The following is a 19,842-nucleotide window of genomic DNA, read 5'->3' on the forward strand; positions in this document are numbered from 1 at the left end:
TAAAGCAGCATCTTCAGCCTGACAAAGCAGCATCTTAAAACATGAATTACCAATGAAGTATGAAATCCTACTTCAACTGCAGGAGACCGCATTTGGTTTTTTGCAAGCTTTTGGCCACAAAGCTGTGAGAAGTGTCTTTGCTGGGTAACTCACAGCTTTAGGGCTGTTTTCTGTTGTGTTTCATGGAGGGAACAGGAATGGCTTTACCATCAAATAAATTGTAGTGGATGACATTTTGGGGTCTAAATGTTGAAGGCAAAAACCTTCCACTCTTCCACGGAGACAAAATTTCACTTTATATACTGCTCCTTGGGTCCAGACCTGCAAGTTTCAGTCTTTCTTGATTTGCAGCCTCCTAACATTTTCCCAACAGAAGTGGAGGCTGCTCTGTAGATTTGCGGGAATGGGTGACAGCAACTTTTCACAGATCCCATAAAAACAGCTCACTAACCTTAGGTCACAGTTGCTAGTTCAGATTAATAGTGAATAAATAGAGAAGAGACCACCAGGAAGGTTTATGTCCAGGTTCATCACTTTTGCCCATCCTGGATTTCCTTCTTGCAGCAGCTAAACTTTTCTCTTGCTTTGGTAAACTGTGTAGGGATGAAGGACATCTTACCCAGGGGCACAGGAAAGGCCTAAACAGCTTCCAGCTGAAATCCAACCTGCCTTGAAAACACTTCTGCCTGTGCTCAAAGAAACAAACTCCTTCAATATAGCAAATACAATTACGTCCTGCTGCACACTTCCATCATCACAAAAGCAAATAAAACAATGGACACTTCTCATGTTGGACTTCGGCAAAAGACGTTTATTATTATTATTATTATTATTGTTGTGTGGCTGTTGTACCTCCTCTGCTCTGCCCACAGTGGTGGCATAAATGCTGTTACCATACTGTAGCTGATGATGCCGGTGTACAAATCAAAATCCATCTTAATTTCAAACTCCATTAGAAACACAGGAAAAAAGATCAACATTTACGAAATGTAAAGGGAAAAATGGTATGGAAAGAATTATTTTTTTTTATTTTTCAAGCTTCCAAGACAGTATTACAAACAACAGAGAGCAAAGTAAAGCTAGAAATGAAATACTTGACAGCATCTGTTTAAAAATTACAGCTAAGAAACCTAATAAAAGTTGAATAAACAGTTACTAGAAATAAAAATTTTTACACATATGATATTTGTCTGGGATTTTTATTTCTTTAAAATAATTCATACAAATGGTTACAGTCACAAACATGATTTTAACCAAAAATATTGCTAGCCTACCACATTACCAGGAAGGAATCAATGTAGGCAATGAAATGCTGCTACTTTTCAGTAGTCTAGTGCCTTTTTCGCATACCACCAATAATATATACTTTAACTGGTGACAAAAAGCACAATGCTCGTTTATACAAAACCTTTTTTTTTTCCTCAAAACCTCTTTGCAAGGTTGTCTTCATTTTGAAATAAGGGAATTCATGCCAAAATTAGGAGGAACTGTTTTTCTTTTGTTTCCTAAATTATTCTAAAAAATAAGACAAGCAGGTAGAAAAAACAATGCACTGTGTGGCGTAGAAAGAAAAATGGGAAAAATTCATTGTCCTGAGAAGTCTGCCAACTGCCTCATTTTTGGGCATGTTTTAAAATATAAAAGAAAGTATTTTTAATCTCAAAATTGGTTTGTTGAATGCCTCCCTTATGTTTTTCCTTGTTGACAGCTAAGCAAACAAACCCTTTTTAATGTTCTAAAAACTGTACACAGACAAGTACATTCATGATATAATTAACTACTAACTTCTCTTGCTTAACAAAGAACCCATAGGACACAGAAACAGTGAATCAGTCCACTGGACAGGGACAAACTACAATTTATACGGAGGAAAAAATGTTTCCAAATCTTCTTTTTGTCTCCCACCTTTTCCTTTTATACTGTATATTGGACCAGTTTCTAAAGCAATAATCGTCTCCTCCTGTAAGTTCATGGTTTTGCCTTTAATCAAAATCCAGGGTTTTGTTTTGTTTGTTTGTTTTCCACACGCTGAAGTTGAAATCTCTGATGTTGGGAATGCTGTTTTCGTAGGCTACAATTGGTCGCTTGGGTGGTCTCTATCAGCTTCTGGTTTGACAGTTTGGCCAGGGGAAGGAGCATGGGGCGGGTGGGCTACAGCAGGGAGGCCGTGTGATAAAGACATAGGGTTGGGGACTATTCCTTCTACTGCTGCAGGTATGCCGGTTGAAGCCACGCTTACAACGCCTGGGGGATACCTGCTGAGAGAAGAAAATGAGAACATATATTAAAGCCAAGAGATGACTGAACGGAAAGTCCACCTTGCCTCCTTCCAGAGCTACACAGATGCTTCTTTTCGTTTTCAGATGAGTGAGAAAGACAGTTGGTTAAGCTCCAGATGAGACATCATATGTAGATGCTGCTAAATAAAGCAAAAGATGCTGTATTTTACCCAAATGAGAAATAACAGTTTGCTAGATTGTTTCTTCAGGTTTCAGATTTAATAGCATGAGTGACAGCATAGCAAACAACCTGGAAGTATTGCTCCTCTCAAAGTATGCCTCAACAAGAAGTCATTCAGGCCAGGTCTGTGCCATACCTATCTGTTCTGACTCTTCCTCAAATTGACCTTCAGGGATTTTTTTTCTCCTTCATTCTCATGTAGAAATTTTGAAGTTTCATTGTTGTGGTTTGAAAAAATATTTCTTTAAACTAATCCTGCAGTTGTAGCTTTCTGATAGCACCCCAAAAGAGTAATCATACCCACACTCTCTTTAACATGACAAATTCAAGCCTGTTACACACGAGTAACTTTTTCAGCATCAAACCTGCCACTGTACTTGTCTGAAAAGAGAAGCAGTACTAGTTATACAGAGGGTAAGTGCTTTAGGCAGACTGCAAGAAAGAGAGATGCAAACACAAAACACTATGGATGGTTTTACAGATTTGTTACTCCTTCTGAATGAACACCGAGGCCTAAGTATTTTACAAATTCAACAAAAAATCACCCTCTGATTCAGCTTCATTTTATGACAACTTTGGTATCATCAGGCTAAAAAAAATTGGCAAATCTACTGTTTTAGTCCCAAAGTTCAGACGTAATTGATGAACACTGGTATTACACAGTGCTGTATACAAACAACAGGTACACATGAACACTTCCAATGAAAGTATATTTTCTTTTCAGCCAAGTACCTCAATACCAATTTGCAAGTTATCTCATGCTGGCCACTTAACACTGGCCCTTTGCTTCCCTATCATAAAGCTGCACAGTCATTCCTTGTTCTCTCCTGCTGTATTCTGCTCACCCAAGCATCCTAGCGAGCATATCATCCATTTAAAAGCCTAAACACACAAACCTACCACTTACTGTGGCATTTGCTACCCTAGTATTTACTTAGAACTACATGGGAGAAAAAGCACTTGTAGTCTCGTCAAGCTTTTTTCAAATATCACATTATTCTGCTGTTGATTTTCTTCTCATCAGAGTTCAACGCTGAATGCATCAGGGAATTTCACCCTGTTTTGGTAGCATCTTTTCTAAAGTAATGCATGCTTGTGCTGCTCATCCTAAGTTCACTCTCCCTGACAGAAAATCAGTGCAGAACTTATGCAAAACTCAGAGGAGGAAAAAAGGTGGACAGAAGCACAGTTATTTGTTCTTTTATTCTTCCATCACAGAAACATCATGGGAACTGCTTTTTGCAAACACTGTGCCAGAGGGGTTCAGCGTGGCTATCCGACATGGCACAGGGACAATGAAGATACCGTACACTGGCCTGGTCATCCTGGGAAAGATTCCTACAGATCATACCACTGACTGTAATCTGTGACAGATAACCAGTATGTGGAAGATCACACCACCTGTAGGCCAGAACTTTGCTCCCAATTGTACACATATTTACAGGGCTTCCTATGCTAATTCCTTCTCCAGAGAGGTTCCTTAGAATTAATTTGCAGTTGCTAATGGAATTAGTTGCTTGTTTCAGTACCTCAGTTTGAATCTTATTAATCAAATCTGCTTCAATTCCTATGAAAACTGTCAGTCTGGGTATTGTTTTATTTATTCAAATTTAATTTTGAAACAGCTTATCTGTTACTCTAGGTGCTTTGCAAAAAACACAACATGACACGACAAAAGCTTCCATTTGACAGTCCAGTACAGCAACCATTTCCAACACGGAATCCCTACTTTCTAACAACATACTCCCCAAGCACCAACACACCGGAGCTGGGAGAAATCAAGGAGAGAGCAAGTTCTGCAACTGCGTTTCCCTCAGGAAGAGAAGTCAGAGCCTCCCTTCGTGAAAATGGACAGTGCTGCATCAGGAGCATTAAGAGTTACCTTATGAGCATATTAAGCAGTTCAAACTACACATCTGTAATTCTCCTTCGACTCCAAATATTCACAGAATCACAGAATCACTAAGGTTGGAAAAGACCTGTAAGATCATCAAGTCCAACCATCAACTAACGGGAAAAAGCCACTCGTCCCCAAGCCACTCGTCCCCAAGCCTGTAGCGTTGCATGGGGTTGTTGCGACCAAAGTGCAGGACCCGGCACTTGGCCTTGTGGAACCTCACACAACTGGCCTGGGCCCATCCATCCAGCCTGTCCAGATCCCTCTGCAGAGCCTTCCTACCCTCCAGCAGATCAACACTCCTGCCCAACTTGGTGTCATCTGCAAACTTGCTGAGGGAGCACTCGATCCCCTCATCCAGATCATCAATAAATATATTAAACAAGACTAGCCCCAATACTGAGCCCTGGGGGACTCCGCTTGTGACCGGCTGCCAACTGGATTTCGCTCCATTCACCACGGCTCTCTGGGCTCGGCCATCCAGCCAGTTTTTACCCAGCGAAGAGTGCACCTGTCTAAGCCACGAGTCGCCAGCTTCTCCAGGAGAATGCTGTGGGAGACAGTGTCGAAGGCTTTACTAAAGTCTTGGTAGACAACATCGACAGCCTTTCCCTCATCCACTAGGCAGGTCACCTGGTTATAGAAGGAGATCAGGTTGGTCTGTATATAAAAATATTCCCCTTGGACAACAAGTTACAATAATTGGGATTCTACCTGCCAGCACCTCTCTTCAGACACAGACTGCCTAGAGACTTCTAGTAACATCCAAAAGCTCTACAATTGCTTTTCTTGTCCTAAAACTACACAGTGGCAGTAGCCAAAATACAGATAATGTACCCTTCTACAGAAACTGTATTTTGCTTGACAACTCCTAACCCTATTTTGCCATGCTCTTTTTATAATTTTTGTCCCTTTTTAGTTTAATCATCAGTGTTGTTCAAACTGTATCTCTGAAAGGAGAACATATAAACTCAACAGCCTCTACACATGGGCATGTCTATCTTACATAACAGAATCACTACGGTTGGAAAAGACCTGTAAGATCACCAAGTCCAACCATCAACCCACATCCAACCCACCATGCCCACTAAACCATGTCCCGCAATGCCACATCCACACAGTCCCTGAACTTCTTGAACCTTCCCTTATGTTGCTATTTATTGCTTTTCTTTTCTTAACCAGCAAATACATTCCCTCCAGCACTTCATAAAGTTGCTTCCAATCTTCCTCCTCTGGCAGCAATAATTTGAAACGTTTTCCAGGTTAAATGTACACTGAATTAAATTTTTGTGAAAGCAAAAGCAAGAGACCAGTTACACTTCCTCTGCTACTTCATACTCTTCCTTCCCCTTCCCCCACATAGCCTTAATTTATGAGGACAAATACAGTAGCCCTCTTAATTACAACTGAAAGGCAACTTTAATTTCTATGTTAATCTCCTGTGTTTTTTAAACTACAGAAGCACCTTGAACTAAGTTAAGCTCTGTTCAAGAAACTGAGTCTGTTCCAAAAGAGCTTAAAAATTTAAGTGCATGCTGTTATCTTACATTACAGTCTGAAAATCGCCAGTGAAATGCCTCAACATGAAATAACTCCTGAATTACCAACATCTAACTATTCTCATCCCAGTACCTCTTCAGTACCTGGATATTCTCATCTTCTACCTGTTAGAAGGCAGAAAGCTATGTCAACGTGTCTATAAATTGCACAATCACTGTTTACTGGCTGTCAAATTTCACTTTGCCTATAACCTGCACGCTCTGTAACACAGGAAATGGCAAGGGGTTATTTAACAGGCAGCTCAGTAACAAATACACAGTAATAACACAAAAGCAGGGTATATTATGCTGCTTCACCGAGACTACTACAAATAATTCCTTCTCAGGAATATCGTTAATCTTCACTTATGGAAAGTGAAGCAACCCGTTTGCTTGACCTTTTGTGTTGATAGGGCATCTTGCATTTCACATAGTAAATGGTTTTGTTTTCCACAGAATACGATGATAGTCAGAAGATCTAGATTATATTCTGCTGATGAATGCTCAATGTTCTTTGCTTGCGATAATATCTGATAATTTAAGAGTTCTGTCCTACATCAAAATACAAGTAAATGATATATCCAGAATAAAATAACCTCGTTAGTTTTAGTTCACCGAAACAGCTATTTGCATTTTTTAACATATAAATTATTATCCCCAGTCTTATCTTCTAATGCAATTACGTGACTATGATACAGTTATTAGCACATCTGAAATATCATACTGCCTGTGAAAGACTCCAGAACTCAGCTAGTTGAACGTAATCTTGGATTGCAAAGAGAAGACAGAAAATTTTTTTTTGAACAATCAATTCAAATTCTGTACTTAATTCAGGTAGGAATTAAGCATCAGCAAACACTGCTACTGAAACCAAATTCTTCATAAAGCCTGAGCTTCAAGTTCCGCATATTTTATACTGCACAAAATAATAACTGCTACTATTCTATTCAAACGCTATTCTATCACCCCTCCAAAAAGAAGCTTTTAATATTTGTTGTATGACTAACTTCCCCCTCAAAATTCCCCAAATTAGTTTTATTTTGCATTTGACAATAATTGCCAAGTCAAAATTTATTTACAATTAATTTTCTTTATTGAAAAAACTGACTGAAACAATGCCTAAAAAACGCATTCAGTTCTGTGCTTATCCTGCTTAAATTAAAGACATACGGTCTTTACCTTGTAAATCATTAACTTCCAAAACATTCCTAAGTTAAAATCCATTTCTAGCTGTGAAGCCTGCTTCTGCTGGACTTGTGACGCCCAAAATGAGAATAAACAATTGCAATTCACTTGGGCATGCAACCCTGGTCCTAACTGCCATGACAGAGTTGGAGTTATTAACCCCCGTTCAGCAACACCTGCCTTTAAGCCTCAGTTGCATTCAGCTCTACCCCGAGTACTCCAATCTGAAGTCAATGAAACCACATGCTGTGTGGAAGAGAACACATGTGCTTGAACATTCATTTAAGCAAATAAAAACACCCTTCTTCAGATATTTAGGGTTACAGGTACTTTTTCAAAAAATAAACATCTTGATGTGATGGGAGACATATGCATGATGATCAAATCAAAGTTACTCTTTTCCTTTGGTGCACTTACAGCTACTGATAAGAAGATTATGGCAGAGGGTGGTGATGCTCCCCCCTGTCACCTCTCCATCACTTTCTGATGAGACTGTTGGAAGTCATTGGGACATGAGAGCTTTGCTTCACTTCTCAGTATAGCACAGATGGATTCTCATATGGGGTAACACAGAAAAAATCCTGTATCTATTAGAAGTACGGGGTAGCCCTCCTAAAGGAGGACAAAGATAAGAAAGATGTGTGAAGGACGACAGTGGAAAGGTTAGGACAAAGAGGTATAAAAAATAATTAAAGTACTGCACTGTCCCTTCCCTCAAGGCATTGAGAGAAGCAGATGTCCTTAGCTTTCTCAGCCACTTTCATCCTACTTATGAGTAAATGCCATACTGGAAGATACAAAATTGCAGACATTTTTCATAAATAAAAATTGTGTGAAGGTGGCTACTAGGTATAATCTGCTGCTACAACAGCTGCTAGGGATAAAGGGACAGGGAAAGACTCTCAAACAAACAAAGCAACTAAGGAATGTACATATTAGATGTAAAAAAATTGCCCCTTTCTATTAATTATTAAGAGCTGCTTTCACAGTTGACTGAGAACACATAGATCAAGCCCCTCAAATGTTTTTGCTTAAAAATTAAATGTGTAATTTAGAAAACACTATTTTAAACATATTTTCATAATCACCACAGGCTATTCCGCTGTATTCACTACTGAGCTGTTTGTTCTCTAGCGTGTCTGGAGGCCACAAAACCATGTAACAATAGTTTATTATTGAAAGTCTTTCTGTAACCTACTGCTGTATCATTCCCTTCAGCAAAAGGAACATAAACTTCCACTCCACTCACTGGAGATGACCAGAATTGTTTTACAAGAATATACAAAACACTGTATATTGTTCAGATATTACTAATCACACAAAAAAAGATAAGAAAAGGAAATGTACTTATGCACTGCATGACTGACTTCAACTAGCAAAACAAGATCATTCTCCTGAATGCAACAATTATGAAAACAATATAGCTGGGGCCTAATCCAAAACCACTTCATTTATTAATAGGAAGGTCTTTTATTCATTCTGGAACACATACCCGTGAATTAAGGAGGTATTTCTCTTACACCTGCAGCACGCTTACCTGTACGCAGCACCATTAAGCTCTGGATGAACAACTCCGGGATCCATGCTGGCCCAATGTGTAGCTGCAGTCAAATGATCTTTGTTAACACAGTTTTTCAGACTGTCTGGAATACGACCTAGGATGAAGTGAGGGAGAGGAAATAAAAAAACATACAAATTGTTTGCCTTATGCTCTTAATGTATCTATGTTAAAAATAGTTATAAATATTTGCATATTTAAATCATTACATAAAATCACACTAAGAGCTTATTTTTGATCCTCACTGTCACCTTTTTGTCTGGGACTTAGTTAATAATGATTCAAATGCTCTGAATAATTTTTAATTCTCTGTCTCTCTTTGTCTTTGTATACAGGGTCTCAATAAAACCATAATCAACGAGATTCATGCTTTCCAAGAAGCTAAAACTTGAATACAGAGCATGGCTGCCACTCAAATTCAGTAATGTAGCCTCCTGCTCTCTAACTTCACTTTCCTCCTTTTCCCTCCACGTGTAACAGCAATAAAAACACTTATTGAAGAATATAGGATTCTGAATGGAATTTTGCCATAAATCTGAATATGACAGACACTTTCTTCCTGTCCTTCCTGATCATCCCCTTCTTCATCTCAATCGCTTTTCACATTTATTTACTATAATGTATTAATCCTCAGCCACTTCTTTCATTCCTGTAAAATATGAAAATATACCAGAAAACTCCCTTCTTCATGCCTTCAAAACTTTTGCTTAACCTCTGAACTATAACTGAAGATTTAAGACACAGATACTGGAAAATCTGTCAACCTGATTCAGCACATACTCGACAAGCCTCTGACTGTCTTCTGCAGAACTATCTCCAGTCCTGCAAAAAATGACATAAACAGATACGACACACGTTTTCTTCATGGCAAGAGGAATATTTCCACCTGTTTCAACGGGAGATCAATTGGAGCCTGTGTTTTTTATGACATCTGTTTTAATGTGTCCTTTCTAAAGTTTCATCTTACTGTGCATTTGCACACAAAAGACACAGACAGAGCTGAGTTCAAGTCTACCCCTGCTACTGTTGAACAACAGTACTCCAGAAATGCTTTCAAAAACTGACCATGCTTCGTTATTAAAGAATTCAGGCTTTTTGTCTCCAGCTTCCTACTGGAAATTTGATTAAGGACTTCACCACTCTTTGCCTGCTCTTTCTATCCATCAGCCTGGCCGCAATGGGTCTGTAAAAAAGCCTTTTCACAGAATTGCTTTTTGTCTAGTGGATACTATCAAATACTTGTTACTCCATGACTTGCGCTTACATCACTAAAACTTCCCACGTCTCCTATGCATAAGCCGAAAGGGCTTCTTCGCTCAATATTGGACAAGATGAGGTACATGCCTCATTATGGGTGAATTCCTACCATTCTCCTGATTAGAAATCATCTTCTAAATTTAGTTGAAATATACATCCCTCTAAACTTCTGCCAAAATTGTCCATAAATTCAAACAGTATCTTTCTTGTTCTGATGTTTATCCTTCTCAAGTATTTTTAAACTGCAATCATGTGTTCCTCCTTGCCCCTCTCATTCTTCATTCTGCTAACTTCTGTAGGCATGTTCTACTACTACTTACAAAACAGTATTTATTTATTTTAAACTTATTTCATAACGATATTCTCACTTGCCATGCTCGCCTTCCCGTTTCTTCCATTACTGTTTTCAGTGGTCCTCCTTATTTAATACTTTGAACGTTGTGATGTTCAAAAATATATTTTATCTCTGTTTATTATTTTTATTTTATACATCAGAACGTCATTGACTTTTGGGGAACAGCAAAACCACGTAATATCTTTATCGTTAGATGGTAGTCATAGCCTGCATTCCTTCATTGTACACCTTTTTCCAGTTAGTTTCTCTCTCTACACCCTCTCTACTCTGTGCTCCCCTATGGCTTTCAAATAACCACCTTCATCCCACACTTCCTGTATCTTTCCTACGTTTGTTTCACTACAATTCAATGTCATTCTCGCCTCCCTAATGTTGGCCTCAGTTTGATCTTAGTACAAACCATGTGCAAACACTGAAGTGCTGACAATACAAATCAATGATTTAGATAGCTGATAGCACAATCACACACTTTTAAGAAAATACAGGTCTGTCGTCCCAGGCACATATGTTTGGGCTATTGCACAATTTTTAACATAAAACTTAGCTCTGTGTAGCTGACTCTTACTCAGTTTTCAGATCTTAGCCTATTAATGCTTATTTGCACATCAGTCATCCCCCAAGGAGGTACCGTATGCTGCTTTGTGCAGTCGCTCCCAGAGCTATTTGGAAGCAGGTAATAGTTATACAACAATTTAATGAATGCACTATTAGAGTTCTTCTGGAGTATAAGCACAAGGACCAATTCCAGCAAAGGGATGGTCAGACTCTTTTAAGTTACCTCTAAAACAGAGAAATTGTCCTGTAAAGGGCAATTCAGATCAGGAGTTTAAGAGGTGCCTTTAATCACCATCCAGAGGAGAATCTTCCTTCTGCACAGACTATAAATGAAACTAAATTGCCCAGCTTCTCTAGGCACAAGATATAGCATAGGCTACTGCTAGTGCTTTTCGTACAGCAGAGCAATGTGTTGGCACTGAGCTACTCTCAAGGTGACACAGATGGCCCTTCATGTCTGCAGAGCATTCAGTCTATATTGCCAAGGGGGAAACAGCAAAGTCCTACTGAAGAGAGAACATTAGTGCTTAATGAATCATTTTCCAGTATGAAAATCCTTCCTTTTATTTTAGGCTACAAGGGATTCAAACCAATGCCAAATGGCTCACTCTTCTCATTTTATTTAACTGCAGTGCATGTTCAAGACGTAACTGTTTTCTCTTATGTGAACAGTTTACAATTACATGGTAGTTATATAACAAAGAGACTTTGCTCTTTAAAATGCCAGACCTCTTTAGCAATGCTTTAAAGAGAGGAACATTTAAAATGGAGTACCCTCTCAACAAAATACTGAAAACTTTCTTTTGACGTAGAGAACGAGTTGCCGAGATGTAAGCATTACTAGGAACAGCATGAAGCTCTAGATGCTTTATCTCTGAACATTACAGCCTTAAAGACACTGAAATTCCAGACCATCCTCCAAGACAAATTTGGATGAACTCTAGAAAATACAAAGGAGCCCAAAAGAGAAGAATAAAGGAAACAGAACTGCTCATCACAAGTATAAGGGGGCATCTAGGAAAACCTATGAAAGATAACAGCAATATCTGGATGACATGCAGTCAAACCCATCAAATGGGTAATATTTACAAGCAACAACAACAAAAAAGCGGATTTTTCACATATAAGTACATTTCTGTTATATGGAAAAAGTATTTATTTTGCAGTGCCTGCCTTCTCTTTGTAATTGCTATGAACCTCCAAAATTATCTGTCCAGTCCTGAGAACAGACTTAGTGGGTGTTTGCTAGTTTCTATGTTCCAAATGTTAGAAGTGGTAAACAGAACCTAAAGTTTGTTCTTTTCAGCATCTTGCAAGACTGAAGAATGAAAAAGGTTGTTAAAAAGAAATACGCAGTGAAGGAGCTAATAAGGTGAGTTAGTACCTGTGATCGCCCTTCGGATCTCTCGTGCTGCTTCCTCCCGCATCTCAATTGAGGCTTGTTCACTATACCAGGCTGCATGTGGGGTACAGATCAGGTTTGGTGCATCCTTCAAGGGGCCCTGACTAAAGCTAAATGAAGATTTAAAACAAGATCAAATGACAAAAAATATTGGGGGGGGGGGGGGAGAAAAGGGGAGAGAATAAGGGGAGGATCCAGATGGATTTGTATATACACAGATTAATTTCTACAATGGAAAAGAATTGCATTTCTATTCCTTGTTGGGTTTGGTTTTAATTCTATCAGTTAATTTAATACACTATTCATGGTATAAATAAGCAACAGTTACCTCTCATAAACTCAAAGGGTATAACCTGAGTATAGTAGCAACATTAACTTCTGTCCAATGCACTTATTGCTAACTACAGCCACTGCCACTCGAGTTCTGGTGCAGAAATGCATAAAGCAAGACCCAAATATATTCTGGATGCCATTCCATTTGTCCATTTCATCACAGTTTTACTTCTACTGCATCAGACAACAAAGCTTTGTTCTCTCAAGACTCACTGTCAATGTGACATTTAGTCATTTAAAGAAAAAATCTTGCAATTATTTTCAAATAAGAAGTGTGTCCATCAGCAGCCTCAACTTCTTTTTGATAATTCAGCTATTTTTTCTGTTATTTTTAACTATTTTTTCTTTCCTGTTCCTTTATAGAAACTCCACAGAAAGAAGGAAATTTACTTTACAGATTGATTTTCAGGGAAAGCAATGAATCTGTGTAGAAGTGCTATCACAGATACAGAATAAAGAAACTGAAAATAATGGAAACTTGCTCCTCCTATTTATTTCCAGTTTTAATAATCTTACAGTCAATTGTAACAACAGGGGAACAAATATTTTCAAGATAAAAGCGTGCTTTCAGAGTTGGTCATAATTCATAAAATGATAGATTTCATCTGTAGTTCAATAAACATCAGAGTATCTAGCAAAACTCTTGAATAAAGAGTTGCATGCTGCAATCAGATAGACATGCAGCACTGAAGCCAAAGGAAATTGTGGCTGTAATCCTGCAACTGAATCTCTGCAGATGGCATCTCCATGCAGTAAATGGGGCTTCCTATAGGTCCAATGGTCTGCTTGTGCAGATCTGAGATCTGAATTGGGAAGAATGTATGTAGCTGAAGGTCCCTTGAGCTGTTAAGACTCTGGCTTTGCACAGCACTACTGCATTGTAATGACTACATTTAGAAGTAAATGAATGCAGGGTATGCATAAATAAAACTAAGTATTTGTGATGTGGCATTGTGCCTCAGTAGATATAAAAATTCTACCTAAAAAGATACTATTCTATTTTTTTAAAGCTTCTATTCCCCCTCCAAGCTGACACAAGAGAAGCTATCCTCTCGCCAGTCTTTACAACCTGCCCTCAAGTCCTGAATCTGTTTCTCTTCAAAAACTTACGTGGATTGTTTCAGTTAAAATTAACATTTCTCCCTGCCCAGACTGAAAAACTTAAAAAGGCTTGTCACATACAAGCACTAAGCTACAGCAGTCTATTCTCTTAACTGTAAGTCAGAAGTCAGGCTCAAGACTCAAGGACATATCGAAGAGGCTCGTTTCTGATCTGGAGTGCTGATATTGTAACACCAATGCCACTTTGGGGAGTGGCACATTTCTGCCTGAAACACTGGACTTCTCAGTGTCATTCAGAAGTTAAAGTTTGTGCTACCAGCTCTGCTAATGACAGCAGAGTTACTACTCCTTTGATAAAGGGTAAAACAAAACAAAACCTGCACGCTGACCACCTTCCTTATCTTTTTGCAACATGTTACATTCACAGCTTTCCTGCAGAGGCAATATGGACAAGAGTAGGTCTTTTCCTGCAGAAAGGTGTCATAAAGTAGTTACTTCTCACACCAAATCTCAACTCTTTGCCTTCTGAAAGAGTCTGTTCAGACATCAACATTAGTTGCCTCTAGAGTTGCATCAATGACAAAGGAGTGCTTGCCTCAAAGCCATGACACAAAGCCATGCCCAGGATTTGAACCCAAGTCCCTGCTATGTCTAATAAATAAACCCATTGTCTTTTTTTTTTTAAGGAATTAAATCTTGGATGTCACTTTTTTCACTGCTGACCACATACACAAGCTCCATCTACATTTGCATTAGTCCAGTGCTGCACAGATTCATGTTGCTTTACTAAGGAGTATTTAGCTACCAAATGAAGGGAAAACCCAATTTACTTGTTGCTGTTGATTGTATCATGCACTAAGACTTAAAAATAAGAAAGTGAACAAAATAAAAAGAAAAGAAAAGGAAAAGCACCTGAATGGTTCTGACTCATGTACATCTAAGGCTGCCCCTCGTATCCTTCCTTCCTTCAGGGCCTGTGCAAGTGCTTTTTCGTCTACTAACCCACCTCGAGCTGTGTTGACCAGGAAAGCCCCTTGTCTCATCTAGGGAAAGTTAAAAACAAGAATGATGAAATAAAAATAAATGAAATAAAATCGTTGTGGCATTATTTTTTACTCAAAAGAAGCATCCATTACAACAAAGGCTATTCAGTTGGTTTAACCTGTAACAGTTGTCTTCCCTTTCCATCGGAAAGTACCACAAAATGTGATGCTTCTAACATAAAATGCTATTTCACAGCACTTAATAACCTTTTGTTTCTTGTAAGCAGTGTCTTTTAATAGAAGCGTTGTTTCAGATATTGTGCAGTAACATGATCAAAAGATACAACTCTGCATATGAAAGTGACAGATCATTTTATGCCTTTTTATTTCACTGTGAAATTGCATGAGACAGAAACTACAGCACATTCTTAAACAAATTCATATTTTCTGGTTTTAAACTTTCACACAAATAAAAGCCTACATGAATTTTTCAGAAAAATCAATGCTTTTGGATTTTCAAACACTTTTTCCTTTAGCTGCCAAAACACAGTAGATCTATGTTTTATTTATTTTTGTTACTTCAGCTTCCTCCTCCCTGTGAGACTTTTCAAATAAAGGTCTAAAGAATTCGTACATTATTCAATTAAAAGGCATGAAAATGAATTTGGTTGAGAATGCTGTGTGCCCAGGAGAGAAGCTGTGCTGTGCATTGTGCAGATTAGCATTGTAGATGACACTGTGTGGGGAGAACTACAAAAATTTACACCATAATATATCCACAACATGAAAACAAAGTGGTGGTTTAAATAAGAGAGATGGTACGGAAAAAAAATAAATTACTACATCCTGCTTCCAGCCACCCTAATACTTCATCTTCTACCAGATGTCTCAAACACAGCTTCTGATCTCAGAAGCATTTCTGTGCATGAATGTAAGCATATGAAAAGCAGGAACCATGGTGAAGATGAATGACAAAAATCTTCTTTTGTACTGAGTCCATCTCTCACCATAAGAACAAGAAAACCCCAACATTTTGACACCAAGTCAACTACTTGAAACCTACGCATCAAACTAAAGCTTATGTAAATGGATCCTTACTCTGAAAGACTGATTCAAAATGCCAAATTGATGAACAACAAGGAGGTTTGGGTGAAAGTCAGCTACAAATCTTTTTTTTACATGAGATCATAGGAAATACTAAACAATTAACATGCATATGCTTGCAGCAAGTTTATAAGAAAAAAACCCATCATTTTTTACTGGCCAACTCACTAAATTTAGCGTGGCCCTCCCTCTCTCCATTTGCAGACTCTTGGGCTTACAGGAGAACCATCTATTGGTCTGCATAGCAAAACCAAAGTCTTACACTTACAGGACCAGAACTAAGGGATACTTCTTTTAGTTTTATGTAATTAACTTGGGAATTAGAGCCGTGAAGAAATGGTGGCATGATCTTAAGTTGGTCTCGTAACAACAAGATGTTCCCGATGGGAATCATCACTGCATCTCCACTACGTAAGTCAGCTGTGAGAACTAGATCAAAACTAGCACAGGAGGGCTCACCCAAGTGACAATCACACCTGCTGTGCAGACATGCCGTATAGGCTCATGGGAGCTTATACACCCTGCCTATTTCTCTGCTCCTGCAAACAGATAATTTGAGTTTTAAGTACAGACTAGTGTATTTGTATGCCCTTTGCAGGACTTGAAAATTCTAATCAAAGTAAACCCTGCTAAAATCTTCTGTCCAACCTTAATAACCTTGCTTGAGTTTTCATTTTAGGACTATTTACAAAACTCTAAAGCTAGTACTAAGACAAGTCCAAATCAAACAGAACATGGCTGCATAAATGCATTCTAGTGGAATGAATTACATGACTCACGATAAACTATAAGGGTAGATGCAGCTGGAGATGACACTTAACAATGGGTGGAAGCTTGAAAGAGCTTCACAGCTAGAACTGCTGACGGCTGTTAAATTCACCTACACTAAACCTGCACAGCTGCTTTAAAAATGTCTTGCGTTTAAAATGCAGCGTCTTCTTCTCAAATCTGTAAAACTAAAGATGACCTCAGCTTCTCTTCAGAGCATTTGATTACCATGAGTTCAATAAACACAAGCTTGAAACACTTCTCTGAGCTACTCTGGGATTACAAGGCCAAGCGTGATGGCTAGGCAGAATGCTGACTAATTAAAAGGAAAAGCTACTGAAAGAGAAGACTCACACCAAATTTTCAAAGACATTTTAAGGTTATGTAATTTCAGATTCTAAACAAAATTCAGGGTGAGACTTTAGTGAAACGAGATGCACCATATCCTCCGTACTTTCTTTAAAAACTGGTTATTACATGAGCATGCAACATTGTACTAAAGTGGCATGCAACGCTCTCTAAAAATTTTAGGCCAACTCCAACATCTGTCAGCCTAAAAAAGCTATTCTGCTCTTTTTGATAGATATTCAGAAGATCTGCTCTATGCAAACGAAGCAGTCAGAGGTGTTGCAATTTTATGGTTTGCACATCAGCTGTTACAATACATACTGCTTCATCCAAACTGTTATTCAAAGCAAGAACTATCTTTTAACATTTTAATCCTTGCTTTAATCATGAAGGATAACAAATAGCAAGATAAATGCTTATGATATCCTTTCCAGTACAAACTTTATTATATTAATTTTATTTCAGATCGTATCACTCAAGTTTTAACCTGTTTTTTTTGTTTCTCCGATAATGCACTAAGCCCTCTCCAAAGCTCATCGCATTTATCCACCACCACTCAAAAATTTCCTGCGATACACTGGCCCAAGTTTCACATCCTGCTGTATAATAAGTGACGACTGCTAAGCCTCCAGACAGTCCCACTGAATCCAGTATGATTCTGTTTGAGTCTAGATGTCTGCTTGCAAAAACATCTAACCATGTAATAACCATTAAATGTATCTGAGCACACAACGAAAGAGAACGTTCAGGGCAGGGTGACAGAGTTCTGTTCTCTTAGAGATTTGCATTTTACAGTTCTTAATTTTTACAGAGTTTTAAATCCCAAACCCTGGTTTTATGTTGGGATGGATCTGCAAAATCCCTAAACTCTCAAATCAAGAAGTGTGTTATATCGTCAGTTTTCTGCCATGATCCTACATGACCGTGGAACATGTTCAGTAATTACTTCAGTTCTCCTAAAGTTCAAGAGTACTAGGTGCAAACTATTTCACAGAAGCCAAGCAATGATTTTACTGCAAAAGAGTGCTACAGTCATCGTTACCCACACATACAAACACTACAGATACAAAGAAGAGCAAAATCAACTATTTTATCTTAAGAGTTTCTTTCCTGTATTCTTACATCTCAGCGTCACTTGCTGTTAACCTACACTGAGGCTGGAGGCAGAAGCTAAACATTTAATGGAAAAGTTTACTATCAAATTAGTCAATAATGGAGCAGTTACTACACCTAGATTTTGGAATTATTTTAATATTACCTAAAACTTTAGGGAGAGGTTAGTACTAATTCCAAGAAACATTATTTTTCCAAATAATGCAATGCTGTAAATGCGATCCATCCATGAAGTGCTCTGCAAGCACCAGGACTGAGCACAGGGGGGAGCCATTTAGTCATAATCCTTAAATTGCATCTGAAGAACTCAAACCGAGGAACAAGAGTGAAAGGCAGAATTGCTACCTGAAAATAGACAGGTAAAGGAAGTAGCTACTAGAAGACAGAGAAAAAGTGCTTTTGCATAAATGCAACTTTATTAAATCTGAGCAACATTAAGAAGAGCAAATTATTTCCACAAATGCAATTTTACTGAGCAAAATAGACAATAAAAGCAACAATACATTAGCCACCAGCTATTTCCTCATCAGTTATAAACCTGCTTGATCTCCAAGTAGCAAAAGGAAAAGAAATTTCTTTCAAATGAGAATCTGCCTGTTTACATAAACAAATGCAATACAGTGTCAGCCACCAACAGTGTGGAGGATGCCCAAAGAGATTATTACCTGCTTTATGGTGAAGTCATTAATAAGATGATGATTGTGTTCATTCAAGTTGCAGTGCAGGGTAACACAGTCACTGTGGAACAGCAGGTCCTGCAAAGTGCTCACCCGCTGCAGTCCTAGAGCACGCTCCATGCCATCTGAGAGGTATGGGTCATAGAAAATCACACTGAAGCCAAAGGCTTTGGCACGTAATGCTACTGCTTGCCCAACACGCCCTAGAACAAGATAAACATGCAATGAGAACAGATGTGAAACAGCTGGTGTAAGGTAGCCGCCTCCTTCCTATGGCAAATGCTTGTATCAAACCATACCATTTTGTACAGCAACTGGGAGAGGATAAAAAAGAGGCAGCTCCCATCCAATTGAAATCATCACTAAAGTAAGAAATGTTACATGTGGGCCATTTCACACTGCCTTATTCAAAACAAAGCAGGAGGTTTGCACCTTTTGCAACTGGAGATCTGAAATGCCAGAAGATGTCACGTAATCTGCAATAATCTGTGTAATGCAAGGGCTTGCCTGCTGGGCCTGTTTATGGTAAAACATTACTGCTTGTGAACACATCCTGCAAAAGACTTATTCTTACCCATGTCAGACCACCTGGCTTTAATAAAAAGCTATAAAAATCAATCCTCAAAAATGGATGCAATAAAAGATAATACATTTAATCTGAAGCTCAACCATTCTCAATGCATGGAATCTCCCTTCTGAACTAGTATTTTCTTTCATTTTTAATAACATCCTTTCAGCAATAATATACCTACAAGAATCCTGTCATCTAAGGCTTTAAAAAATTTTGTATCCATCTACCTAGATGATGAATAAACAGAGTCCATCATATAGCACCTAGTTAAGAAGAGTGCAGTACCACTTGGTATTCACATTGACCTTAGCTTTTCGCTGTTCCACTTCCTTTACTGTCGTATTTCAGAGTTGTGCCTGAAACTGCTGTTTGGGCATGACTCCACGCCGCATGTATCAGGAGGTATGTATTTATTTCCCTTTGACAGGCTACCAGTAAAACACAGAGAAAAAAAGTGAATGAGTACTTCTAGTGAGTAAGGGTATCTTGAAGAATGAGAACTAACGCACTTTTCAGGTTAGAAGACTACACACTAGAAACTCGTGTTAAAGTATTACAACTGTTAAAGACATTTCAAAAGCATCACTAGACACACTGTAATAATCATGTCTCACTTTTAAAAAAAATCAGCAAGTTTTCTTTTGTAACTTGTTCAAAAGTTTGTTCAAAAAAGCAT

General features: G+C 38.4%; 1 protein-coding gene across 1 annotated transcript in view; it reads right to left on the bottom strand.

Moving 5' to 3' along the window:
* Window positions 1–804: 804 nt before the first annotated feature.
* The window catches only part of CTBP1 (C-terminal binding protein 1), a 193,028-nt gene continuing 173,990 nt past the window's right edge, over window positions 805–19,842 (bottom strand). The window contains exons 5-9 of the mRNA XM_059817428.1: window positions 18,584–18,798; window positions 14,515–14,645; window positions 12,190–12,317; window positions 8,618–8,735; window positions 805–2,258 (exon numbers count right to left, since the gene is read on the bottom strand). Of these exons, the coding sequence (XP_059673411.1) occupies window positions 2,072–2,258; window positions 8,618–8,735; window positions 12,190–12,317; window positions 14,515–14,645; window positions 18,584–18,798 (779 nt within the window). The 3' untranslated portion in view covers window positions 805–2,071. The remainder of the gene's footprint in view (window positions 2,259–8,617; window positions 8,736–12,189; window positions 12,318–14,514; window positions 14,646–18,583; window positions 18,799–19,842) is intronic.

The sequence above is a fragment of the Gavia stellata genome, chromosome 5 (assembly GCF_030936135.1).
Source record: "Gavia stellata isolate bGavSte3 chromosome 5, bGavSte3.hap2, whole genome shotgun sequence".
Classification (NCBI taxonomy): Eukaryota; Metazoa; Chordata; class Aves; order Gaviiformes; family Gaviidae; genus Gavia; species Gavia stellata.